At 37.9% G+C, this 27,983-nt stretch overlaps 2 protein-coding genes across 5 annotated transcripts in view; one reads left to right on the forward strand and one right to left on the reverse strand.

Annotated features, from left to right (window-relative positions):
- UHRF2 (ubiquitin like with PHD and ring finger domains 2) overlaps positions 1–14,977 on the forward strand; it is an 82,956-nt gene extending 67,979 nt beyond the window's left edge. For 2 of the 3 annotated variants that reach the window (XM_045467468.1, XM_045467467.1), the window contains 6 exons: positions 2,249–2,411; positions 3,098–3,238; positions 4,939–5,035; positions 5,368–5,525; positions 9,353–9,451; positions 10,430–14,977. In XM_045467468.1, the coding sequence (XP_045323424.1) occupies positions 2,249–2,411; positions 3,098–3,238; positions 4,939–5,035; positions 5,368–5,525; positions 9,353–9,451; positions 10,430–10,576 (805 nt within the window). In that variant the 3' untranslated portion in view covers positions 10,577–14,977. Of the gene's footprint in view, positions 1–2,248; positions 2,412–3,097; positions 3,239–3,693; positions 4,075–4,938; positions 5,036–5,367; positions 5,526–9,352; positions 9,452–10,429 lie in introns of those variants that run through there. The other variant, XM_045467469.1, reaches the window with a different exon arrangement.
- Positions 14,978–27,087: 12,110 nt separating this feature from the next.
- GLDC (glycine decarboxylase) overlaps positions 27,088–27,983 on the reverse strand; it is a 100,553-nt gene continuing 99,657 nt past the window's right edge. The window contains exon 25 of one of the 2 annotated variants that reach the window (XM_045467470.1): positions 27,088–27,773. In XM_045467470.1, coding sequence (XP_045323426.1) covers positions 27,630–27,773 — 144 coding nt within the window. In that variant the 3' untranslated portion in view covers positions 27,088–27,629. The remainder of the gene's footprint in view (positions 27,774–27,983) is intronic. The other variant, XM_045467471.1, reaches the window with a different exon arrangement.

The following is a 27,983-nucleotide window of genomic DNA, read 5'->3' on the forward strand; positions in this document are numbered from 1 at the left end:
CTGAAGTAGGAGTCCAGTCCCTAGTTAGTCTTTTTCTAGCGAGAAAGCAGCTCTTTAGGAGGAATGATCTTAAAAGGAGTTAGAAATATTTTGATGTGTTTTTGTCAGTGAAAGTATATCTTGAATTTTTAAAAGTGCTTTTTTAAGTTGTCTCATCTGAAGATTATATTTACCCTTTAATAATAATGAATTATTTTGCTTGAATGAGATTTGTTTCCTAACTACCTGCACTTGTAATGTAAATGGTAAATATTTTTCAAGCTTTTAAAGAATCTAAGTATAACCCTGTTTACCATTATGTTACAATCTCAGAAAATAATTGACAAGTTGTAAAAATGTTTGTATTTAAGAGAAGGTAGTGAAAATAAAATTCTGACTGAAAACAATTTAGGATTGACTTACCATAGGGACTCTGACATCCATTCAGTTAATTTATACATTAAGTTTTGAGTACACATTGTGATTATAAAGACCTCTTGAGCAAAGATACATATATGTTTCATAAACATGAAAACCAAGGTCAAAGACCCTTAGCTCTGACCCATATTACACTTTTTCCTGACTAGTGTATGGTCCAGTTTATTTTTCCTTCTCCACTAAGAGGGAGTTTGACCCTTGCTTCTTGCTTTGAGAAGGTTGTTCCTATTTCTTCTCAGCTCTTTCACTTTATGAAACTGAAGTGGGCAGCAAGGTATCCTGGCCTTCCTTTATCAGGGCAGTTAGAAACAACCAATTGAGCTGCAGACTAATGGTAAAGCCTTGTTTTGCATAGTTTGATCTTCTTGGAATCTCTTCACATACTTGAACAACCTACATACTTAATGTGAAAATAGAAGTGAGTTATTAATGCCAGTTAGTGGTGACAGTTCTGACTAAAGGTCCTTGTAAGTACCAAACCATTCTGTTAATTAATGTGAAAATAGTACTTATTCTTTTCCTTGCTCTTTAAGAAGATGAAGTATGTATATCTCAATAGGTATTCCATAAATAAGATATAATACTAACACTAGAAGATTGGATACATTTTCTTCTACCTCCCAGAGATTTAATGCATCTCCCTTTGAGATAAAAAAAAAAATAACTTGGTAAACTCCAACTATTTGACCACATTTATGAAACTTTTTTTTTTTTTTTTTTTTTAAACAAAACACTGTATTTACTTTAACAATATAACTGTGATGAAGAGATTTGGGTAGATTAGACATTTCATCTTACGGTCAATTTCATTTGAAGCTGCATAAAAAGAATTATGCCCTGAAAAAGTATTTTGTATCATATCTGAATTTACCAAATTGGGTGTGTGTGTTTTTAACCTTACATGTTCTCAGTGGTGTCTTGTCACTTAAGTTAGGAAGTAGGTATCTCAGAGGAAGAATACTAATTTTAAATAGTTTCTGATTTGGTGGGAACTTTGGGGTTTTTTTGTTTGGTTTGGTTTTTTTTGTTGTTTTTGTTTTTTTGGCAGGACTAAGTTCTCCCAAGAAAGGTCTTCTAACATAACCTTACTGATTAATTACTACTAAGTGAGTACACATACTAAGGAAGTTTCAAGTAAATCAGGTGCTGCTTCTCACTCACTGTTCCTCCTTGTTCATGTGTCATCATAAAAATAGTGATCTGGAGGAGCCAAAAATCTTTATTATCATGATTTAGTGCAGGCATTTGATTGCTTCAGTTTTATTTAAACTTACCTTTTTACTAGAAATCTTTAAACGATAATTTCATATTAAAATTGTTCTTTAATAACTTTTAAACGGTAAGGAATCTCTATCATCTGGAATGTGGAAAGTAGACCTAGAAAGGTCATTTGTACCTTGCTGACAAATTTATTTTTCTGGATTTCTTTCTACATTATTCCAGCAATATACTTCACTCCCTCCCTTATCAAAAATAACTACTACAACAATCACTTGCTTTAGTGTCCAACTTTCTCCCTTCCCTCGTTATTTAAAAAAAAATTCCATGTATTTCTAGTTGTTTTCTATTATACGTGGCACAGATGTTATTACTTTCAGAAGAACCCTACAGGCTATCTGAGAACCAATCCCCTGGCTTGGGGGTGACATCAGAAAACTGATTTGTCTTCTCTGCTGGTGGGGGAAAGCATAATCCTATTATCTGGAATAATATGGAAAGAATCATAGAATCTTAACTATCAGGTAAGGCATAATTCACCTTTTAATTGAGCTAATAATGCGATTATATACTTAAAGATTACTTGGTATAAAGACTTTGTTTTATTTTTTAGGGCATTGGCCCTAAACTGTGATGCTCCATTGGATGATAAAATTGGAGCAGAGTCTCGGAATTGGAGAGCTGGTAAGCCAGTCAGAGTGATACGCAGTTTTAAAGGGAGGAAGATCAGCAAATATGCTCCTGAAGAAGGCAACAGATATGATGGCATTTATAAGGTGCTCTATCTGGCATGACATCTTGTTAGTCATTTTTCCTGGGCTTTCAAGACAGGGTTGCCACAGGGAACTACCCTACAGTGGGTGGGCTAAAGGAAGTAGTAGACCACCTTAGTTGGTATCTCTACTTTTTCTGGAAATGTAACAGATATACAAAGTGAGCTCCTAACTTTGATATTTTTTCTCTTAATGCTTATTTGAAGTCCATAAGGGCAGAGTTCTGTTTTAGGTTAAGTTTTTTATAAGTATATATTCTCTGTGATAAAGCTATTTAAATAACATGGGCATCATAGATACTGATTGTTATATCTTTCAGAATTATTTTAATTATAATAGATTTTCAGAGCCAAGCACATTATAATTGTTCAGATAGATTGTATTGTTTTAAAAAATGGAGGCATTTACTGCCACCATTTTTATATCCTATTATGCGAGATTCTATTATTGAGCATAATCTTGTTAATATTTCAAACTTATAGCAACGGGTACTTATGTGGGAACTACCTTAATTAAAAATCAAGGTAAAAACAGTATTCTAGTGATTTTTTATTTACTATTCTTAAAGCAAGTATCTTTTGAAGTTGCATTCAGTTAAGTCAAGTGTACTTAGTTAAACTAGTAATGTGGCATTATGAATAAGTCTAAATATTAAATCTCAAACTAGTACCGAAATAATTATGATTTAGGTGGTGAAATACTGGCCAGAGATTTCATCAAGCCATGGATTCTTGGTTTGGCGCTACCTTTTAAGAAGAGATGATGTTGAACCTGCTCCTTGGACCTCAGAAGGAATAGAACGGTCAAGGAGACTATGTCTACGTTTACAGGTTAGATTACATTTGTCTAGGCTACCTGTATGCTCATAAAAACACACACCTCTGTAGTATCTTTGTGCCTTAACACTGGATACAGCTCACAGCAATTGATCAGTGGACTGTAAGGGGTGAGGAATGAAATCATTCAAGGATACAGAAGGAAAACAAATAAAAAGGTAGTAGCATTCTAGGTGTCAAACTGCTCTAAGACCAAGAATTGTGCTTGGGAAAAACCAAGCCTTCAATGAAAAGTAAAATAGTTGTAATTCAATTTGGAAATGACTTGAACAATGAAGGAGAGGGATACATAAAATTAATATAGAGAAGACCTTAAGAAGGGAAGTTTATCATAGAGGGCACAGGGGGTGTGTCTCTGGTAGGGGAAGGGGGAGGTGGCTTATAAGAGTGGTCTGCTTCTCCTACCCTTCTCACTTTTCCTCACCCCTTTTTTCTCTTCCCCCTCAAAGCTGCTTCCCTGTCCTGTCACCACCTTTAGTGCTTTGCCTTTTTTTTCCCCTTTGCCCATGTTCAGCTGTTAACCCATATAAGACTTTGTTGGTTTTGTATGCATAATGGATGGTATGGCTACATTCTCCCGTCCACTGCCTATGCACCCTAGACTTTGTCCCTGACACTGACTTCAGAGCATGGTTTGAGTTCATCTTCCATCATTCCCCATTGTTGTGCTTCCTGTAAAGACTACCAGCTTTTCATTTCCCCTGGCTCTGCCCACACTGCATGTGTAGGGGCTGAACTATGGGCAAGTGTCTGACCACCCAGGCAGGTGAGTGTGTGTTTTCTAGTGCAAGTCTGTGTCTGTTTTTGTTTTCTTTTTAAACTTGTAGAATTGATTGTTTAAATGAGACCCATCAGCTGATAAAATAACTGCCAATATTCTTTTTATAACTTAATATAAAAAAATAACTTGTTAAATCCATTTTCAAAAGAATTTTTCAGATTCATTGTTCAGCAGAGCAATGCTCTAGATAGGTTAGATTTGAAACTGAGCAGAAGCATGTAAGCTCATCTACTATGATTAAGTTAAAAACATCATTGATGGGGCCTGAAACATGTTGAGCTTTAAATATCAGTGTTATCAACAAAGCATGTTCTCCCCATAAGGGTAGCCAGGAAAACACAAATAGGTAGAATTTTATTCCTTAAAGTCTAACCTTTAGCTGATAAAGAATTCAGTAATTTAGTGTCTTTAGGTCCTCTAAAAGCCCCTGTGCCCCACCTTATTTTGGGAGATAAGAAATTTGACCCTTAATGTTGCGGGTGGGTTTGTTTTGTTTTGTTTTTTAAAGATTGGCTCCACAATTGAGTGTACTACCATCTCTATGAGTACCATATTGTGCTGTGTGGTTGATCTCACTTACCTTCATATCTAGATTCTTTAATTTCTTCCTCACACTTTTCAAGCCACCTAGTCAAACCTCCTGAAAACTTGTCTTTCCTCTTTTAGATCTGAAACTAAGATTATTATTTTATAAAATGGAATGTTTAACAGTCAAAACTACATGGTTTTACACTGAATTGGGGATTTTAATAGTCTTCTGTCCTTTAAATGTTTGTTTCCTTTATATAAAGTCTTTCAGTTTAGGGAAAATACAGACTCTTACCCCACCTCCCCTTTTTTAATTTCTCAGCAGCATCTAGAACCCCTTTTCTCTGTGAAACTTAAATCTATATTGTACTTTTTCCCCCAACAGTATCCAGTAGGTTACCCTTCAGATAAGGAAGGGAAGAAGACTAAAGGACAGTCAAAGAAGCAGGCTAGTGGAGCCTCAAAAAGGCCAACTACAGATGGTAGGTAATGATTGCAAACATAAGTCCTAAAATCATAGTTTCTAATAAAGAAAAATATTAAGAGAAAAATTTGAGAAACTCATAAGAAATTAAAAGCAAAGTGAAGGATTTTTGGGGGGTGGAGGGGTGGTGGGGGGCTTTCTGTGTATTTTAATAGTGTCAGAGCCAAAATAGCAGCAAACGTAGTATTCTAAACTCCATCGGAAGTTAGATGCTGCTGTGTGTAGGTTATCTTCATGCTAAACATTAACTGGTACCAGTTAACTCTTAGGTCTCATAGTTGTGCTTAGAACCGCTAGTAAACTTGCTTATGTATTTTTAAATAAATCTAGATGATTGTCCAAGTGCCTCCAAAGTGTTAAAAACATCAGATTCAGCAGAAGCAGTTGAGGCTTTCCAACTAACCCCTCAACAACAACATCTAATCAGAGAAGATCACCAAAACCAGAAGCTATGGGATGAAGTGCTTGCATCTCTTGTGGAAGGTCCAGTATGTAAAGATTTTTTAAATAATAATGTTTTATTATTGACATGATGAAAAATAATTTTCCTTTGCAAGTCAGTCAAAACTTGACGTTTTTATGTAATCATCTCATCCAGTGTCACTTTCAGAAATAATCTAAGGTAATACTTAAATGCTCTTAGGTGGATTTTAGGCCTCTTAGTTGTTGGTTTTGACCTCTTTGTGCCTGAACTTAATCATTTATGTTGAAGGCGCACTATTCATGGGAAGAATTTTCAGTTGTGTAAACACACTTAATTTAAAACTCATCAGGAAATTTTTTGCTATAGTTCAAAGTTATCTGATGATGGCATAAGTCTTAAGCAATGCAGCACATGTTTCACCTGTTTGTAAAATAAACCAGTGTTGATTTATTTAAATACTTTATATGTTTTGGATTTTTTTCCCTATTTTTGGTAATCATGAAATTTTAAAGTGAAAAGAAATTACAACTGATGTGTGTAGATTTTGTATTAAGCTGTGTTTTGCAAATGAGGCTTCCTTATCAAATCCTAAAAGCTGGAGTTTTCAAATGTGAATTGGCTATTCCTTCTTTGTTCACTTGCTTTTATTTATGTCTTAATTTATTTTGCTTAAAATTAGAATATTCTGTTTATTAGATATTAACCCCTTGTCAGGTGTAACATAATTACTTCTCTGCACTTTTTCCTCTGTGCAGCTATTGTGAGTGAACCTTAGTATCTTCTCTTGAAGTTTTATCCTGTCATCTTCTACTAATTTTCTTCTTTCCAGTGCTCCTTTTATTTGTCAGTGTATTAGCCAGAATTTCTCATATGTCTGAAATCAGGTTAGTTAAGATCTATCTTTCTATCTAAATTTAGAACTCTGAATTTTTGTGTTGCTTTTTGTTTGAGAAATAGTCACCAATATTAAGGAAGAATGTTCCCTGATACAATTTTTAAACATTTATTTATTTATTTCTATTTGTGTGTGTGTGTGTATACATATTTTTTTTAAGATTCCATTTTTAAATAATCTGTACCCAGCACGAGGATTGAACTCAGAACCCTGAGATCTACCCTGGCTCTACCGATTGAGCCAGCCAGACGCCTTACTTATTTTTTAACTTATTTTTGAGTAACACCCAAAAATGGGGCTCAAACTCATGACACCAAGATCAAGACGCTCATGCTCTACAGACTGAGGCAGCCAGATGCCCCTAATTTTTAAAGTTTTAGAAATGGGTGAAATTTATCAAATACTCTTTAGGAGTCATCATTTCCTTTGCTTATGTGTGATAATGGGTTATTCATGGTAAAATGAAGCTTACGTGTTTGGAGGACAGAAGGAAAGTGATTGAGCTCTGTGTGAAGTGTTACTTGCTTTTTAGCCAAGAGACCCAGACATAGTGAGAGTCTGACCCTGGTAGGTCATTTTCACTTAGAGAAAGTAAGGTGCAGCAAACAGTTATTGATCATAGTCTAAATATTCTCTAGTTGGAGGGGTACAGCTGGTGGTTAGGTGGATAACATGGGTGAGTTCCAGCTGTGGGTGGGTAGGAGACAAAGTAGCAGATACAGGTGGAGGAAAAAGCTACCTGAGTGTACATGGAAGTTCTCTTGCACATCTATTGACTGGTTTGGATGTGTGTATTGGGCTTCAGTGTAAGACTGCTAATATGTGTATACTGTTTATCAATTAAAAAAAATTATTGAAGTGATTGAGTCCTGTGAGACTTGGCAATTGTATGCAAACCAAGTACACTTGTGAGCTCTTTCAATGTAACTTTAATACGAAATAAAGTCAAAAATTGACAGTTCTCAAGCCACAATTTTAAAAAAGATGGGAGCACCTGGGTGGCTCAGTTGGTTAAGCATCTGACTCTTGGTTTCACTCAGGTCAAGATCTTGCGTTTTTGTGGGTTCCAGCCCCTCATAAGGCTTCACACTGACAGTATGGAGCCTTCTTGGTATTCTGTCTCCTCTCTCTGCCCCTCCCTCTCTCTCTCTCTCTCTCAAAATAAATAAACTTAAAAAAAAAAGACAAAATTGTATCCAGTAGGTTATCCTCTGTTGGCAGGATCTTGCATGCCTGGGTGAGATGATTATGAGCTTGCTGCTATTGATTACTCTGGATGTGTATGTACTGTTGTTGTGAACAGCTTTTATGCCCATTCTCTTCAGATAAGCCAGGAACACATTTATTAAGCCAGAAAAACCAAGTGTTGGCCATTGGTGGCTTTAAAATAAGTGCATATGTTATGTATATGTGAGTATATTTTTATCCCAATACCTTCCCAAGGCCCTACATGATCTGGCATGGGCCCTCTCAGGCCCAAACGCTTCAGCCATATTTAAACACGCTCTGTGCTATTTAAACACGCTCAGCCTGTTCCTTATCCTAGGCCCTTAGACCCATACTATCTCTCTGACTAGAAAATTCTTTACACCATCATGTCGCTCACTCCTTCTTTCCTGTAAGTCTCTGCAAAGTACAGGTCTTCACAAAGGTCTTCCCTGGCTACGCTTTCTAAAACAGCCACTCTTTTACTCTGTTGCTTTAGTTTGCTTTGTTTGCTTAGTTATTACTATCTGAAATTGATTTTATAAAGTTCCATGAAAGGAGAGACTTTGCATTTTTGTCACCACGATGCAGATGAGTACCTAGCCCATTGTAGGAATTTGAAATATCTTAGTACATATTACAAGTATCATGGAGATGCCAGGGAAATTAGCAGTCATTAACAAAGTAGTTTGTTGTGTGTTGGGGGGTGTACTTGGTATTAAAGTTTGAGTTTTTTCCGTATCTCCTCCCATTTTATTCTTCCAGTATATTGTATAATATTGTGTTACTAATTCACTTGACTTTTATAGTGTCCATAAATAAGTTAGTTTCAAGATATAACTTTGAAATGGGATCTTTGGTTTAATTTTAACTTGAAACTCTTGTAAGTTCTACTTTTTTATTGACAGAAAAAAACATAAAATATTTTCCCATATTACCAGAAATAACTGAACAGAAGATTAGCCTTGTGACTATTCAAAACTCTACTTACCTTTCTAGTTTAAAAGAAATAGTTGGGTAAAATGGAACCAGTAATCGCTTTTGATGAGTATAAGAGTACCCATTTGATCATATTTGCTTTAGATGGCTCTACCGTTTATAATTTAGTCCCAATTTGAGTAAACATTGGCATCAGGGTAATATGGGATTTTTGGATTGAGGCAAAATATCACAGAAGATAATCCTAGGAGAATAAATATGTTGATTCTTTGGAGTATTAGATACTACAGAGTATTATTGCCTAGTGCTATTATTTATTTATTTATTTATTTATTTATTTATTTATTTATTTAGCTAAAAAATAAATATTGAAGTTTCTTAACAGCAAAAGATTAAATAAATAATGTGTTCATATTACTGGAATACCACCCACCCAGCTTTTTTGAAAAGAGACATCTATATGTAATGACCTTGAGACAAGCTATCCATGATTGATATTTTTCCCCCTTTTAAGTTTTTATTTAACATGTCCATGACTGTGTTAAAGGCAAAAATAGTAATCTCTGGAATGTGAGGTTTAAGGGGAGACATTCACTTTTTAATGCCATATATTTTCACTTTGCAGCTTTTCCAAACCAATTATAAGATTTAAAACTAATGTGTATATATTATGGAATGAAGTTTCTTTGGTTTTATATTTTCATATTTGCTTTTGGTTACCATTACTTTTTTTTAATACAAAATGTTTTAAATGTGACAAAGACATTTTTTCCCTAATTACTTATAATCTTACTAATTTTTTACAAAGCTAACCTTTTTTTTTTTTTTCTTCCCCCTGGGTGCCATTCTAGAATTTTCTGAAAAAATTGGAACAATCTTTTATGTGTGTCTGCTGCCAGGAGCTAGTTTACCAGCCTGTGACAACAGATTGCCTCCATAATGTCTGTAAAGTAAGTAGGTTTCTTTCTCATTTTCCCTTGTTAGGACAGAGGGCAACTAACCTCCAAACATAGTTTTAGCACGTGAAACATTTTTCCATGCAGCAGAATAGTTGTGGAACCTTGCCAGTTAAGAAACATTTCATTACATTTTGGCAGTAATGCATGTTTTAATTTATTTTAATTTTATTACTATAGACAGTAATAGTCAAATATGTATTCTATAGTCAAAGGTATTGTATCATGTTTGGAATTGTTGAGGAGAATTTGAAATGGAGAAGAAAGTAAAGTGTCATTGCTATTTTTGTTATAGCTTATGTATGTTTTATATATTATAATGCGGACTGAAATAATCCCATCCACTTAATGAAACCTAAAACAGATTCTGTCTGGTAGCATTTCCAGAGGAGTTGAATATTGCATTATTAGTGTGGTGTAAAGGGGAAGATTGAGTTTTAGTCAAACCAGCGTTGGAATCCTGCTCTACTGCTCAGTGGTTGTGTGTCCTGACCTAGCTTCTGAATTTTAATTTCTTTTGTAACATGGAAACAAATCTTCCACATATGTGTTTGTGCCTGACCCATATATTTCTGGAAGACACATTCTATGTTAAGTGATTTGATAAGATATATAACTTAGTTCTAAGCAGGGAAATCCTAAATTTCTTTTAGGTGTTCTGTTATGAAAGAACAGGATTAAAATCCAACGTAGGTGAGGCTAGTGAAAATCATACATAAATTCTAACACTCTCATTTTATTGGATGAGGAAATTAAAGCAGTCAAAATTAAGGTCATTTACCTGAAGTCTCACAATATATGCTGGAAGTGGAACTTAAAGCCATGTCTATAGACTAGTTTTCAGAGTGCAGATTCAGGCAGTTCATCTTAAGTTTCTAGTTCCTATTTAAAAGCATAAGCCATTGACTTTTCTACATGCTATACTCTGATGAAATTGGGTATGTTTTTGTTTCTGTTTTGATTTTGCCTTAGGATTGCTTACAGCGCTCCTTTAAGGCTCAAGTTTTCTCCTGCCCTGCTTGCCGGCATGATCTTGGCCAGAATTATCTCATGATTCCCAATGAGATTCTGCAGACTCTACTTGACCTTTTCTTCCCTGGCTACAGCAAAGGACGATGATTTGTCTACTACTGTGTTGCTCTTGGTGGCTTTTTGGACAATAAAGAATCTAAAATGGTTGGGGGGAGGGGGCGGGGAGGGTGGAAGCGCTATGGTGGACCATATCTCTCACGTTCTGAAGCAGCTAATCCTCTTTCCTACATAGCCATTATCTTGTGTGTGTAGTGAGAGGCCCATTTCTCAACTGTCTTTTAAATATCAAAAGGTAGTTCCTGTCAGTAACAACTAGTTTTAAATGAGTAAAAAGTCAAAGCCTCAGCTCTAGTTGATATCCAAGTTATGATTTATTTTGCAACTACCTCAGGACAGAAAAGACGTATGGGGATTTTTTAAATCATTGAGTAATTAGTTAAATGAAGTTTTAGCTACGCACTGCCTCCCAAATATTAGTTGTGCCTGGTTCATGTAATTTGATTTTACAGAAAAGGAAATGACACTCGAGATCTTTGGAACGCAGCTTCTGTATTGTGCATAATACATTTTTAATGTCTTCTTCCATTACAATGTGTTTTGCAAGGACAAGTTCATTTTTTAGCCCATTTTGTGAGCTCCATTGTGCTTTTTTTCTGGTGTTTTATGCAAGTTGACTACTAATGACTAATGAGAACAATATGAATGCATTGTTGCTGCATTAGTGTAATGTGGTGTGGTTTTGCACTTAAAAGAGGTATTCAGATGCTCTAGTTGTAAATGTTCATGAAAAGCCTCTTCTGTACTAGTCAAACTGCTTTTAGTGAGTCTCACCAGTGGTTTTACATCTGCAGAGCATTGAGGGCTGGGCTTGACTTTTGAGAGGACTGAAATTGCTTCATATTGTGATCCTAAATTTTATATTCACTATATTCCCTAAAGTATACATTAATAAATATTTTATGACCAGAAAAATAGCTCATCTTACTTCACTTTTCTACATTTGTCTGGCTTGTAAGTATGTATTTTTAAGAAGTAATCACTTCCAGAAGTAATCACTTCCAGAGTATTTCATTGTGCATTTTAAAATAGACATTTTGTACAATTCTCTATTCTTGATTTTTGGTAATAAGAACTAGTATGAACTAAGGACAGGTTTCACCTTATGTTTGATTTTTCTTTTTTAATTTTACTAAATTAGAAAAATTTTCTATAATAACTTGTCTTACGTTCAATTTTAGCATGAGTGCTACTTCTTATTTCACAGACATGAGAATATGCTAAAACATTGTTCTAGTCTCTGAAAGTATATTGTTTTCATCAGAGTAAAGTTTTAATATGATTGAATCAGTTTTTCTATTCCTGAATTCAGAGCCATATATAATGCCAATATTTATTGAGTATATGTGTGTTTATTTAATCCTTCTGACAACCCTTAGAGGCAGTCCTGTTATCCCCATCTTATGGATGAACCTCAGAGGTACAGAAAGGTTAAGAAACTTGCCAAAGTTCAGGGGCTTCTGGGTGGCTCAGTCAGTTAAACGTCTGACTTCAGCTCAGGTCATGATCTCACAGTTGGTGGGTTCAAGCCCCACGTTGGGCTCTGTGCTGACAGCTTGGAGTCCAAAGCCTACTTCTGATCCTGTGTCTCCCTTTCTATCTGCCATTCCCCTGTTCACTCTCTGTCTCTGTCTCTCTCTCTGTGTCTGTCTCTCTCTCTTTCTCTCTCTCTCTCTCTCAAAAATAAATAAACATTTAAAAAAAAAAAAAAAAGGAACTTGCCAAAGTTCATACTTCAGAGAAGTGGCACAGCTGTGCTAGAAACAGGCAATGTGAGCCCAGGTGCTGGCAGTCTTTACTGTTGGGCTATAAAGGATCTCACATCAAAATCAAGTTCTGGGGAACACTTACAGCATAGTGATTGGAATGGTTGTCACTTTGGGCTTGTTTTTAACAGACATTGGAATCATTTTTATTTTGAAGGATCTAATTTAAATAAAACCTTTTTAGATTGAAATGAATCATTAAATTGCATCATCTAGTGTATTCCCTTTGGCATTGGCCATCTCTCTGCATGAAGGGTGGGGAACATCTCCCAGTTTCAGCTACTTGAACTGGATTGTTCTGCTTTTATTAGCAAAATAAGTGATTTCCATAGTTAGGCTATGTTTTGTCGTTTCTTTAATTTTTACTATTTTTTTTTAACGTTTATTCACTTCTGAGAGACAGAGCATGAGTGGGGAAGGGGCAGAGAGAGAGACACACAGAATCTGAAGCAGGCCCCAGGCTCTGAGCTGTCAGCACAGAGCCCGACGCGGGGCTTGAACTCATGAACTGCGAGATCATGACCTGAGCCTAAGTCAGACACTCAACTGACTGAGCTACCCAGGCACCCCTACGCTATGTTTTGTCTTAACTTTACTATAACATTATAGACTAGGAAAGAAAGCTGATTCCAGCTTAACATGTTCAGGAGTCCAGGACGGCCCCAAACTAAGCAATTTTATTTTGCTTTTAAACTTTTTTAAAAGACTTCGTTTGTTTTTACATAAATATTTCAGTTTACTCTAAAAGATACAGGAAATAACCACAATACCATTGTCATACATGTAAAGAAAAAAAACGTTATTATCAAATATCTAGTAAATATTCAAAATTCCATTGTCTCAAATGTCATATATAGATATTTTAGGTTAGTTTGTTTGCATCAGGATCCAAATGAGGACCTTACATTGTTGTTAATTGCTATCACTTAAGTATCTTTTAGTCTGTATATATCCCCTCTATCAATTTTCCTTTACTTTTTGTGATTTGTATGTTTAAATTACTCTAGAATCTGACAGAGTAAGATTTTGCTGACAGTAACCATGTGGTATGGTTTAACCTGTTTCTCTTTTATGTAAATTGGTAGTTAGAATTCAAGCATGACCAGATTTAGGTGTGAGGGGTTTTTTTGGCAAGATTTCTTCATAGGTGATGTGGTTATCCCTTCAGATACTACATAGTATCTGGTTGTCTCAGGCTTAAATTTGAAAGAGGAGCTTTTCACTGGATTCTGGTACATGTAGTAGGTTACAGTGATTACTATTAAGTACTCAGCCACTTTCATATGGGTAGAGTTTTTTTTCTTAAATTTTCTTAGATTTAGAAGGGCCTCTAGTTATAGACTCATTTCTAAATAATATGGCTCACTCAACAAATATGTGCATCCAGGTATGTTTAAGAATGTTAGGTAAGGGCATCTGGGTGGCTTAGTTAAGTGCTGATCAGACTCTTAATTGCAGCTCAGGTCATGATCTCAGTTTGTGAGATTAAGCGCCATGTTGGGCTCTATGCAGACAACTCAGAGCCATCATGGGATTCTCTCTCTCTCTCCCTCTCTTTCTCTGCCCTTCCCCTTCGCAAGCCCTCTCTCAAAATACACAAACATTAAAAAAAAAAAAAAAAAAAAAAAAAAAGGAGGGCACCTGGGTGGCTCAGTTAAGCATCCAACTCTTGACTTTGGCTCAGGTCACGATCTCAGTTTGCAAGTTGGAGCCCAACTTCAGGTTCTGTGCCAACAGCACAGATCCTGCTTGGGATTCTTTCTGTCCCTCCCCCAGTCACATGCTCTCTTTCTCTCAAATTAAATAAACATTGAAAAACAAAATGAAACAAAATAATATTAAGTAAGCTTTGGGGAGGTAGCAATCTAAAACACCGTAAGCTCTCTCACAAACTTGTTACAACAGTTTGGCTAACAGAAAAGGGCCCTGCCTGTAACTTAAAAGCTTTGGATTTTAGTGTAGAGTCTACATACAAATTGGATAGAGATCTGTTCTGACTTGTCCACTGTGTGGCATTTCTATTTTTGCTTATTAGGGATCAAACCTTTCCCTATTCTTCAGAGCACCCTGAAAAGATAGAGCTCATGACTACCTGATTTGAGGGAACTGAGCTTGATGGTCTACTCATCACCAGCTTACGCTGGGAAGAGTGTTTTGTGCTTAACTGTTGTATGCTGGTTGATCCCCATATCAGACCTTTAAATCCCTGAAGGAACTAATTATTTAGTAACCTGGATTAATCAGACGCTACACACACACAAAAAAAAAACAAACACTAGACACAAGATATCAAGAACTAGCTAGAGGGACCAGACAGGCAGACCAAATGACTACTATTGAAAGAATGAATGAAAGAATGTCACGCTATATTCTCAAGTATAAAATTGCATTGCATTGATAGAATAACAACAAGCTGCTGTGTGAAGAGTAGTTTGAGATTAAAATTCTTGTAAATAAATGAAAACAAAATAGACAAAACAGAATAGACAAAATCTGAACATATTAATAGGTATTCCATTATATATGGATATTCCAAAATTTGTTAATGCATCTGCTAATGGATATTTGAGTTTCCAGGATATTGCTGTATAAAGCTGCTTCATGTGTAAGTATTTGGAAAATAGTTGAAAGTTTCCTATAAATTAAGTATGTTCTTACTACGCAACCCACCAATTTCATTAGTATTTACTCAAGATAAATTAAGAGATATTCGAAAGTGGTTTATACCATTTTACATTCCTGCCAGTCATGTATGGGAATCTAGTTGCCCCACATTCTCACTAACACTTCATTTTTGCCCTTTCATTATAATCATTCTAGGGGACGTGTAATTTCTGTAGGACACAAGAGTGGGTTGAATATTTACTAACCAGAATGAGGGTAGTCATTGGTACTGTACTCCTGGTATTTCTGACTCTCAAGGGCATGTTAGGATTGTACATCTTAGCCTCCTTGTGGCTGGCTATAGTCATGTGACCAGTTAATCATTGAACTGTAACAAATGCTGTGTGTCACTTCTAGGCAGAGCATTTCATTGCCCTCCAGAGTTTTCTTTGCCCTTTCATGGGGATCAGTAGCACCAAGACAGCTTTTCTCATAACCTGGGTCCCAGAATGAGAATAATACAGAGGCCCACCCCACCCCCAGCCAAGCCATGATGAACATGTAACCATAAGTGAAAAGTAAATCTTCAGACCCTAAGATTTTTGAGTTAACACAATATGACCAAGACAACATGACCTGTTAGAAGCCAGAGGTGCCAGCTAAGCTACTTCTGGATTCCAGACCCACAGAAACTATGATAAGGAATGTTGTTTTAATTACTAAACTTTGGGGTAATTTGTTACGCAGCAAAAGATGACTAATACAGATAGGGTAACCCTAAGTGTCAGTTCGTCAGGACAAACCAAGTTTTATTGTTTGTTCCAGAGTGATTATGAATACCATACACTTTTCCTCTTTTAAAGTGGTCAAGTTTAGGAAAGATTACCTTATTCATAGACTCAATTAAGATCTCTAATGACCTAACCCTGACACTTTGTTTCTGAAAATATTCTTTCCCTACCATACCCAAGAATTTAACTCAATACCATTTTTTTTCCTTGAGAAAATACAGGGTTTTTTTTGTTTTGTTCTGTTTTGTTTTTTAAATCTCTGATGAATTGCCATAGATGAGAAACGATACCGGTAGAAAGCATAGCATTCCCATGAACATTTTGCCTGGAAATGGTCTCCAAAAAACTTCTAACTAGAACTCTACTAGACACTAGGAAAAATTTTTGAGGTGCCCTTCCCTTCTCACATATATCTGTTCTTCATTCTGTTTGTGTGAAGATCGTGAACTATATTGCTCAAATGCTTTAGTTAGAATTTGCCTGATTGGTTGTCTATTAAGAAATCACAGTAAAAGTTGCATGAGTTTTTGAGCTTGTTTACAACCACCACTAAACTATATAGACTACACATTTTAATTTTGGTCCCAGATATTTATTTACCAAAAATTCACACAAACACATCTTAACAAATCTATAAGTCCTTATAAAATACTTATAAAATATAATACTTATAAAAATACTTCAGTTTTATAGAGAATACCCCCGACTCACTTTTTTTCACTTTGTATTTTAAATTTATTGTACACTGACAAGTTCTAGAGTTCTTGTGTACTCTTCACTTACCTTTACCTTAACGATACATCTTCTATAGCCACAATAAGTTATCAAAACCAGGAAATTGATACTGGTGCAATAATATCAATTTATAGATCTTACTCAGATCTCATCAGTTTTTACATGAAGTCATTTTAGACAAATCTAGTTCTGAAATTTTATACATGTATAGATGGGTGTAACTGTATATTTAAAGGTTCCATCACAGGGCACCTGGGTGGCTCGGTTGAGCATCCAACTTCCACTTAGGTCATGATCTTGCAGTTGGTGGGTTTGAGCCCCACAACGTGCTCGGTGCTGACAGCTCAGAGCCTAGAGCCTGCTTCAGATTCTGTGTCTCCCTCTCTCTCTGCCCCTCCCCCACTCACTCTGTCTCTCTCTCTCTCAAAAATAAACATTAAAAAAAGATATTTCAATGTTCTATCACAAAAAAATTGCTTCATGCTATCCACTTCATAGTCACACCCTTTCACTAACCCTAACTCCTGACAATCGCTAATAAGTTCTCCATAATTTTGTCATTTCAAGAAAGTTATATCAGTGGAAACATACAGTATGTAACTTTTTGAGATTGATGTGTTTTTTTTCCCCATAGCATGATAACCTTGAGATCCACCTAAGTCATTGCATATATTAATAGTTTCATTCTTTCTATTACTGAGGAGTAGTCAGTTTTATCTTCTATTAACCCATCAATGGGCTTTGAGGTTGTCTCTAGTTTTTGCCTATAAGGCAAAAAAAAAAAAAAAAAAAAAATCATACAGGTTATTGTGTGAACACAAGTCTTCATTTCTCTAGGATACATACACAGCACAATTCTGGGTTATATTGTGTGTGTGTGTTTTACTTTATAAGAAACTGCTACACAGGTTTCCAGAGTGGCTGTACCATTTTGCATTCCTGAGAGACCCAATTGTTCAGTGTTCTTGCCAGTACTTGTTATCGTCAATATTTTTTTCTTTTAGTAATTCTAATAGATGTGTAGGAGTATCATCATGGCTTTCTTTTGCATTTCCCTAATAGCTGATGATTTAATCTTTCATGTGCTTATTTACCATTCGGTATATTCAGTCATGGGTTCATCCGGGTTCAGTCATGAAGTGTCTGTTTAAATTTTTTGTCTGTTTTCCAGTTGGATTGTTTCTAATACTGAGTTTAGAATTTTTTTTTTTTAATGTTTATTTTTGAGAGAAAAAGATCGAGCATGAGTGGGGAGGGGCAAAGAGAGAGGGAAACACAGAATCCAAAGCAGGCCCCAGGCTCCGAGCTGTCAACACAGAGCCTGATGCAGGGCTTGAACCTACGAACTGTGAGATCATGACCTGAGCCAAAGTCGGATGCTTAACCGACTGAGCCACCCAGGCATCCCTAGAATTCTTAATATGAGCACTAGTCCTTTGTCAGATATGTGAATTTCAGAATATTTTTATCCCAGTCTGTGACTCATATTTTTGTTAAGAGAGTGTTTCTCGGAGAAAAAGGCTTTAATTTTGATGAAGTCTCTGATTTATCAGTTTTTTATTTTATGGGTCATGTTTCTAGGGTTAAACAACTCTAGAGGAACATAATTTATTACTTTTACTCAGATACTTTCCATTATTCTTTACAAGCCTGATTTTCCGCTTTTCTCTCTGTTATTTCCTTTCTGTATGAAGAATTTACTGTAAGAATTCTTATAGATCAGATCTTCTGGTGACAATTTCTCTTTGTTTTCCTTCATCCAAGAAAGTCTATTTCACTTTTACTCTGGGAGATCTTTTCACAGGATATCAAATTCTGGTTGGCAGTTCTTCTAGCACTTGAAAATATCTTGCCACTTCGTTCTGGCCTCTATGGTTTCTGATAACAAGTCTGCTGTAGAGGCATGGAAGCCCCAATCATAAAACACATATCTTGTCCAGCCTCCTTCATGTCCACATGGTTTCAGGCCCTGTGGGTTCCCTTTTCATTTCTGCCATCTGGAGGTCTCCTTTTCTTCCTTAATAGCCAGTTTTTGTTTTCCTGTTTGTTTTTAATGGGGGGGATAGAGAACATTTTACCAGCCTTTCCATTTGGAACAGGAATGGCAACAGTTCCCACATCTCTTGAGTCTGTGTCCAAAAAGAAAAGTGCTATTGGCATTTTTCATACATTATTATTTCACTTCTCATACACACTTTGTGAGGTAAATGATATTATCTACATTTTATAGATAAGTTACTGATTTCAAGAGAGTTACCGTAAGTTAGATAGCAGCCTTAAACTCAAGGCTCTGTGTTACTTTCTACTACTTTTTCTGCTTCACTATGTTGTTTATTTACTGCAGTATTTACTTTGAATTTATACTATATCCTTTTGCTCTTTGAAAACCAAGTTTGGACACTATTTTAAAGAGAACAAATGTGCAACCTAACTGAATTTCATCTAAAAATTCTGAATTGTTGCGTGGTGCATATTTCTTTTAGAGCTTCTTTTCATTTTCATAAGAACTGTATGTTAACTAAAATTTAAATTAAACAAAATAAAACATGGGGGCCCCATGGGGGTTCAGTCAGTTAAGTGCCTGACTTCGGCTCAGGTCATGATCTCACCGCTTGTGGGTTCCAGCCCTGTGTGGGGCTCTGTGCTGGCAGCTCAGAGCCTGGAACAGCCTGCTTTGAGTTCTGTGTTTCCTTCTCTCTCTGCCCCTACTCCACTTGCACTCTGTCTGTCTCTGTCTCTCTCTCATACACAAAAATAAACATTAAAAAAAATTTTTTTTTTCAAAACATGGATATCATTCTTCTTTTAATGTTTTTTTTTTTTTTTTTTTTTTTTTAATTTACTTTTGAGACAGGGAGAGACAGAGCATGAGCAGGGGAGGGGCAGAGAGAGAGGGAGATGCACAATCCTAACCCGGCTCCAGGCTCTGAGCTGTCAGCACAGAGCCCGACGAGGAGTTCAAACTCACGGACTGTGAGATCATGACCTGAGCTGAAGTCAGACACTTAAAGACTGAGCCACCCGGGTGCCCCAACATGGATTTCATTCTTAAAGGCAACTAGGAGCACCTGGGCGGCTCAGTTGGAAGCATCCGACTTGGGCTCAGGTTTTGATCTCATCGTTCATGGGTTAAGCCCCACATAGGACTCCATGCTGATGGTGTAGAGCCTGCTTGGGATTCTCTTTCTCCCTCTTTCTATCCCTCACTGCTCATACTTTCTGTCTCTCCAAAATAAATACGGTTTAAAAAAAAAAAATTAAAGGCAACTAATTTCTGGGAAATAATGAATTATGTACTTAGCCTGTTTAACTGTAGCACCTTTCAGACTCTCCTCCCAGAACTTCCTCATGCTTAGGAGCATTAGACTTCAAATTAACAACAATTTTCTGAATGGCAGATACCATTCCAGGCTAAAGGCTGTCTTTTTGACAAAATACAGAAATAGTGCTAATCCTCCACAGTCCATCCGCTCCCTCCCAACATGGCTGGCACCACATACTATACTCACTCCTTTGCTATTTGCAAGTTTATTTAACAGCCTACCCAACTGTCGCCTTCTGTGGAAAGTATTTTCCTCATTGTATTGTGGAATGCATTTGAAGCAACTTCTTTTAACCAATAAAAACATTTAGCTCTATTTTGGGGAACTTTAATATTCCTCTGTAGTTCATGTAGGATAGAATGTCTTGAACATAAGCAGGTTATTTTTTTCTTTCTGTTCTTTATGCCAGACTTTAAAGAAAGGATCTGTTAGCCTCTAATTCTTCTTTGGCTGCTCCTACTGCAGTGAGTAGCAGTTTGAGATCAAATTCCCAGTGACAGCACTGTTGGGAAAGTCTGCATATTTTTAGGATGACTGACATCACTCCTGGTGCTGTTGGATGACACCCTGTTTTCTGGAAATTTATGACTTTGGCTGTTACTTAAAACACTTAAATCTTCACAGTCTCACCAAGGTTTGTGTTTTGTTTTTTCAAATGAACTTCAGAATTGTTATTGTACAAAATCAAAAATGCCACATCCTGAACTCTACAAACACTGGTAAGGTTAAAGTACAGTGCAACAAACAGATCAAAAGCACACAAAAATTTCCCTTGCATTAGTTCTGAAAACCCTAGGCTTCTGTAAGAGGTCCAAATACCCAGAGAATCATACAGATTAATTTAAAAAATAGTTTGTAGTTGATTTTTTCAACCCCCCATCAATTTTTTTGACTTTTGAAGAAATTACAGATTTTATCTAACTTAATTTTAGAAGTTAATTTTTAAGATGATGACAATGATTTCTGACTTCATGTAGGTTGAAAATGCAATTATGTCATTTGTATGAATTTGTACAAACATTTTGTATAGGAGCAGTGATACATAGAAAAGGGAAAAAGGTGTAGGTTCCCAGGTTAGCATACAAAAGACTATTAAACCATAATTTAGTAACACTGCTTTTATGGAAAAGATATCCAACAACCCTTGCCAGTTCCAGGCAGCAGAGACAGGTACTATTCCAAATTTACTACATTTTTCCCAACTTTGGGGTGGGTGATCTGAGGGTACAGATTGTTATCTTCTTTAATATCAAAGGCTCATCTCTATTCCTAGTGAGTTGCATGTATGAAAGATAGCAGGGAGACATGGGAAAAGCTCCAGATGAAAGTAACAATGTATGCAAAACTGGGTGGTTAAAGCACCACTGGGAGGCACCCCTGAACTGGGAGGAATGGGGGGCATCAAAAGGGAGGAGTGGGTGGGACCCAGTACTCAGTGAAGTAAGCAGTGAGAAGGACTTGCTAATAGGAGAAGGAAGAAAAGGGCAGCAGTACGAGAACATCATACACATTACATGAATCCTGCGTATCAGGGGACTTGTCTGTGTCCATAGTTATAGTTGGTAATCAACAAGTGGGTCCTCCAGCATCTGGGTTACTGCAGTGATTCTGGGAAGTGTCCACCAGTCCTATCCTCAGGGTTTTGCTGCACACTGGGCTGTTTTCAACTTTGCAGACACTCTAACCAGGGCATTCACTTCCCTGCCTCAGGCCTCAGGTTTAGGTTCCTGTATGGTCCCATTAGCTCAACAGTCTTCCTGCCTAGTTGGTTTCCAAAAAAACTTCCCTTGTTCTTCCTCTTCTGAGGGTCCTCCCTTCTCACACACCTTTCCCTTCTAACCATGGACCCTGTAACCCTCTACCCCTTTACTGAGAGGCCACCCTAAAATTCGCCCACACCCTGCCCAGACTTTTGCACTCTGTGTACTTTTTAACCATGCCTCTTCTCCATTTTCTTCTTGCTCCTTGTCCTCTTCCTAATTTGAGGGAGTCTTCTTGCACCTCCTGACCCTGTGCCTTATTACTTATAACTCTTGACTCCCTTCTCTTCCCACCCTGGACAGCCTTCTCCCATGTCTCCTACCCCACCATTTCCTGACTTTCATCTGTCTGGTCAGTGAGCTGATAATGTTCTTTCTCCTTCCACTTCTTAATCCTTTCCTTCTCCCCATCCCCACTGGAAGCCTCTATCTACCTCCTCCCCCCATTTCCTTCCTATCTGTAACCTGCATCTTTCTCCCACTTTCAATCCTACTCTCTGCTTTACAGTCCCCATTACAGATCCTTCCCTCTTCCTGACCCAAGGACCTCCTGACCCAAGGACCTCCACCTTTTTTTTTTTCTCAAAGCCCTTCACCTGAGACAGAGTCCCCTTCTTCTCCTCTGTACCCTATTTTCATTTTCTGTGATCTTGACTCTAGGCTAAAACCCCTCCTCACCATTCTTAACTCTTAGGAGTCCCACACCTCTTCCCAACCCTGATTTTCATTCCTCATCTTCTTTCTCCCATCCATATTTCCCAGGGACTCTTTTTTTTTTTTTTAATGTTTATTCAGTTTTTAAAGAGGTGGGGGTGGGAGGCAGGATCCGAAGTGGTCTCCATGCTGTAGCACAGAGCCCCACACGGGACTCGAACTCATGAAAACAAGATCATGACCTAAGCCAAAGTCAGACATTCAACCAACTGAGCCACCCAGGCCCCTTCCTAGGGATTCTTAAAACCCTTTACATATGAAAATAACCAGATGCTGCGATAGAGATTCTAAGGCCTTCAAGCATGCTTCTCTCTATTCCTGAACACTCCTCCTGCCCTTTCCCCACATCTAGTCATGCCTGGCTTCTTTCTGTTCAGATTTTAGGCTAAACGTCACCTCAGAGAATACCTCCCTGCCCACCCAATGTAAAAGTTTCCCAAATCCCCCCCCCCCCAACCTACCATCTTTGTTTTCTAAATAATATTTAACACTGAAGTCTTGATTGATGTGTTTTCTGTTCATCTAGCATTGGTGCTGCATGAAAGAGGTTGTCATTTAGAATGGTGTCTAATACAAAAGAGCTCAGTCAAAATTTGCAGAATAAGTCTGATTTCTGGGTGCCACTATGCTAAGTGATCACTTTGTGTTATTTCATTTAATCCTTACAATAGGCCTGATTTAGGTAAGTACTTTATTATTGCTATTTGACCTTAACTGAAGTGCAGAAAGGGTAAGTGAATTTGCCCAATGTCTCAAAACAGTTGGCATATCTAGGAATTTAACCTACACCTTATCAAGTCACAGCCCGTGTTCCTCGTATATTCTCTGGGAGCCATTTATAGGAAAGGGGCACTTAGGAGTGTAGAGAAAAGGAAAGGATATGGATCCGAATGCAAGGTGGGTCCAATTGGGGTTGGGGCTCCCCCACTCCTAGAGCAGGGAGTGCAGGGATGTGCAGTACAGGACACAAGACCCTAAGTGAAGCTCTGAAAATAAGAGCTAACACTTACAAGTACTTACTTGGTGTCAGGCAATGTTTCAATATATTGAAACCTCACCCAAGAGTGATAGATAATGTTTTCTACGTAAGGAGACTAGAGCTGAGAGATGCCAGTTATCTTTTCCAGAGTCATACAGTCATACAGGAGAGCTGGGATATGATTCCAGGCCATATGACTCCAGAGCAAGTACTCTAATTGCCAGCAAGAAATTCAACAGGTTTACAAGAGTAGTGTACTCTGTGTTGGGCACTAACTCCTACTTCCTGGACTTTGTTTTCTTCATGAAATGACCTCAGGTAATGTTACACTTCTCCCTGCTGGCCTACTCCTCACTACTCTCCATAGAGAAGGTGATGGATGACATTCATTCATCCATGTCACTGCACTACCACTGGGGAAACCACCCTTTTTATCTTTTGTTCCCCTGTGATCCTCATGAGGCAGCAATTCTGCACTGGTGCATCTGCTCTACAGACTCAAACTTCTTCCTTGAGTGGATGTCCCAGGCTTAGATTGGTGAAGCATGAGAGGGGCAGAAATGGAGAGGAAGCCCTCCTAATCGCAAGTAAAACACTATTTTTTCCAATCAGCTTTATTAGCAATAAAACTGACATTTTGATCTAAAAAAAAATTTCCTTCATGCACTGCTGGTAGGAGGAAGCCTACCAGATCAGAAAGCATGGCCAAAGTGCTGATTGCTTCCACTCCTGGACAGCCTTCTCCAGCCATAGGATTCTCAGTGAAAGCAAGGCAAAGAGGGATTTTTTTCAAAACGGTAAGATTTGCATAAAAAATACAAAGCTAAGTCCAACCTCTCACCCACCTTCAGCCTCCCAAAACCCATCCTTTAAAGGCTGAAATGTGAACAAAGGAAGCTGAGAAGTAATACCTGAAACTCATTAGAAATGCAAATTCTCGGGGCGCCTGGGTGGCTCAGTGGGTTAAGCGGCCGACTTCGGCTCAGGTCATGGTCTCGCGGTCTGTGAGTTCGAGCCCCGCGTCGGGCTCTGTGCTGACAGCCCAGAGCCTGGAGCCTGTTTCGGATTCTGTGTCTCCCTCTCTCTCTCTGACCCTCCCCCGTTCATGCTCTGTCTCTCTCTATCTCAAAAATAAATAAATGTTAAGAAAAAAAAATTTTTTTTTAAAGAAATGCAAATTCTCTGGCCCTGCCTAACACCTGTATCAAACTCTGAGGCCAGGGCCCAACAACCCCTCCTAGTGATCTATACACACAGTTTGAAAACCACTGCCCTAGCACACATCCCTGACCTTGGCCAATTAAGGACCCAAAACATTATGTCCCATAGCCTTGTAAACCTCTAAAAGCACTAACATCTCAGTTTCCAAACTACTTGTCTCAAATGGCTTCTTGCACCCAAAAGTGGTGCCTACGTCCTTTATTTGGATGATAGGCACCAGTTTGGTCATTGAAAAATTTGGCCCTGTATTTATCTAAAGATTTCATAGGGTTTCCAGACTGGGCCAGGGCCCTTGCTCTTTATCATACACAGCTTCAAGGCCACAGACTAAGGGCTGGGAGAAGGCAGAGGGAGTACCCCATTTATATGAAGTATGTGCATGTCTACCTCAGATCCTGTCTTCAAAACTGCTCAAAAGGCACATTTTGCACATTTACTACATACTTAATGCTACTGAATTGAATAAATTTTATGTATACCATAGAAAAAAAGAGGCAGACATCCTATATATACAAAGCCTGTCCAAAGGCCTTGTCTTTAAGGCCTGGCATTTTGTACTTTACCATGTCCTAACAGCAGGCATTGGAAATACTGGTTTCCATGACAGTGTCTCTTTAAGATAAAGGATCATTCCTTTCATCAGTTCATATTTCTTTCTGTTGAACATATACTATGTGGAAGACCCTGGGTCAGCACTGGAAATCCAATGATGAATGAGATATGGTCCCTGTTCTCAGGGAACTTAGTCTGGTGAGGCAGAAGAAAACCAAGTAAATAGAATAATTACTAATTGTGCTAAGGCTAAAGGAAAACAAGCTAGGTGCAGATACAAAATAGCACAGGGGCACCTGAGTGGCTCAGTCGGTTAAGCAACAGACTTGATTGCATCTCGGGTCTTAATCTCCTTGTTCATGAGTTTGAGCCCTGCGTCCAGCTCAGTATGGAGCCTGCTTGGGATTCTCTTTCCCTCTCTCTTTTTGCCCTACCCACCACTCACGTTCTCTTCCTCCCTCAAAAAAAAAAATTTTTTTTTTCAGAAAAAATACCAATAGCACATTTCACAGACATGAGTGGAAGACCTTCTTGAGGAGACGCTAAAACAAAATCCAGTAAAGCAAAGTTAGTAGGGAAGACTGCTCCAGGTGGATACCACCTGCGCAAAGACCCAGAGGTGGGAAAGATGGGCACAAGCATCAGGTAAACATGAGTGACTTAATAGTGAAGGACAATTTCAACTTTTTTTTTAGTTTGATTTATTTCCTTAGCACGGGCAGAGGAGGGGCAGAGCCAGAGGGAGAGAATCCTAAGCAGGCTCCAAGATCCCTAGCTGGCTTCATGCTGAGCCTGATGCAGGGCTCTCAGAGCAGTGAGATCATGACCCGGGTTGGGTGTTTAACCGACTGAGCCACCCAGGCACCCCAAGAGCAGTTTCAACTTTTTATCACCTGTATTTGCTTCTGATATACTTTACAGTCTGATGAAGAGCTGCTGTTCACCTGTATGATTTGTTTTTATGTGCTTGTCTTTTCTTCAAAGAGGCTACTCCATAACCTGATGGATAGTCTGTGTTGAGACCCTGGTTTCCAACTCAGGAAAGGCAGAATCTCCAGGTATAAAGTGACCATGGTGGTGTGGTAGCCTGTTTTGACCAGCTGCCACTGGAGTTGTGCAGTCTGGGTTCAAATTCTGGCTTATCCCTCTCATTAACTATATGACTTTGGGCATCTCTTTATACCCACCCACTCACCCCCACCCCCCCCCCACGCCCACCCCGTGTGTAAAAGCGGACTGTTTTGAGGTTCCAATGAGATAATACATCTTAAAGACTTAGAATAGTACCTGACTCCAGAGAAGAACTCAGTATTAACCATTTAATTATAATGTAAAAAAGAAACGATGGATCCCATCACTTCTCTATTGCTTAGTTAGGCTAAAATAAATTGTTCTATAAACGTTTTAAGTGTGAGAATAAGTGGACCACCTACAGAGCATTCAAAAGAGCACTAAGACCTTTCTACAGATGACTATCATAATAGTTTGAATAACAGTTGTGTGATCAAGCTGCCATGCAAAGAACCAAGTGGTCAGGAATTGAACAGTGCTCACTAATAGGGAAGAACATCTGAAGCATTTGCTATTTCTAGGGAAAAGTTATTTTGTGCCAAGCATGCTAGTTGCTTATCTGAAACCCACTTGCCCCCTTTTATTTAGCTAATAAACTGATTTTCTTTGGGGCACTAACATACCCAGGGAAAAGACCTCCCCATACTCCTTTGCAGGTAGAAGTAGCAATATGAACCATTTCTGGCCAGTTAAAAGCAAGCAAAAATTACTGGGTGAAATCTGCCTCTTGTTTTTGGTTTTTCTCCCCTTTTCCTATCAAAATGGGTATGTGATGTCAATATGCAGCAGCCATCTTAAGACCATGAGGATGAAGACTACCTACAAAGGAAGGCTGAACAAAAGACTGAAGGGACACTACACCTGGACTTACTCTGTCTGGACTTACTGTTAAATGAGAAAAGTTGCTAAACAAAACTGCTAATGTAAAAAAAAATGGCTATTGGGTTGGATCTTCTTGCCATTCAAATCCCTCTGAACTTAGTATAAATGGGAATAACATTGAAAAATGGACCAAGAAGACATTCTTCAAATTGAAATGCTTTTATTAGAATACTAATAATGGAAGATAGAAGAAAACCATACACATGGAAAAAGGAAAATACTCAGAAATGCGATTACAGATTAGGCAAATTAGAGAAAATTTCTTCAGTGTATGCAAAATGTAAACATTTGCCCTGGGATTCCTCACAGATGGCACAGTCCACAGAGACTTATTTGGAACAAGAATCTATCAAGTAGTCTACAGTATAGCCTCTACAATGTTTCCAACATTAAACTTAAAGCTCCTAGCACACCCAAAATTTTCTATGCAAAAAACTAAATGGCTCCCAACCAAAGCAACTTGAACTATCAACTGCTACATGTGAAAGCAGGCACTGAAGCAAACCAGTCTTTCAACACTGAGCTTCCATACACTACTATGCTAATTGTATTTACATTTACCTTGACAGAGATTACAAAAATATACAGTGTATATGAGTCCAGTGTGGAAAATTATAGAGTTCTTGTTCATCAAATGCTTCAGAGAAAGACATCAAGTCAGTCACATGAACTTAGGGAAATAGGACTAAGAAGAGGCCCTTTTCTCCTCAGAAAATGGGGACTCATAAACTTCCATGGGTGGACAGGTACAAACCAGGTGCTGATCTCCATAGATGTCATCAATCCGGGCAATGGTTGGCCAGAACTTGCTCTCTGGTTTCACAAAGGGCTGCAAGGGACAAAAGATGGAAATGTTCTGGGTATTCTGAAACATTTCTCTTGCAGAAAGAGATTGCAATGATGTCCCTACAGGCTAAGATGCCACTAAACCACAAATGCTCAAAAGCATAAGAAGGTAAAACCCACACTCCTATTTTTACTGCATCATTAGTTACAGTAGCCAAAACATGGAAGCAATCCAAGTGTCCATCAGTAGATG

Source organism: Leopardus geoffroyi, chromosome D4 (assembly GCF_018350155.1).
Source record: "Leopardus geoffroyi isolate Oge1 chromosome D4, O.geoffroyi_Oge1_pat1.0, whole genome shotgun sequence".
NCBI classification, from domain to species: Eukaryota; Metazoa; Chordata; class Mammalia; order Carnivora; family Felidae; genus Leopardus; species Leopardus geoffroyi.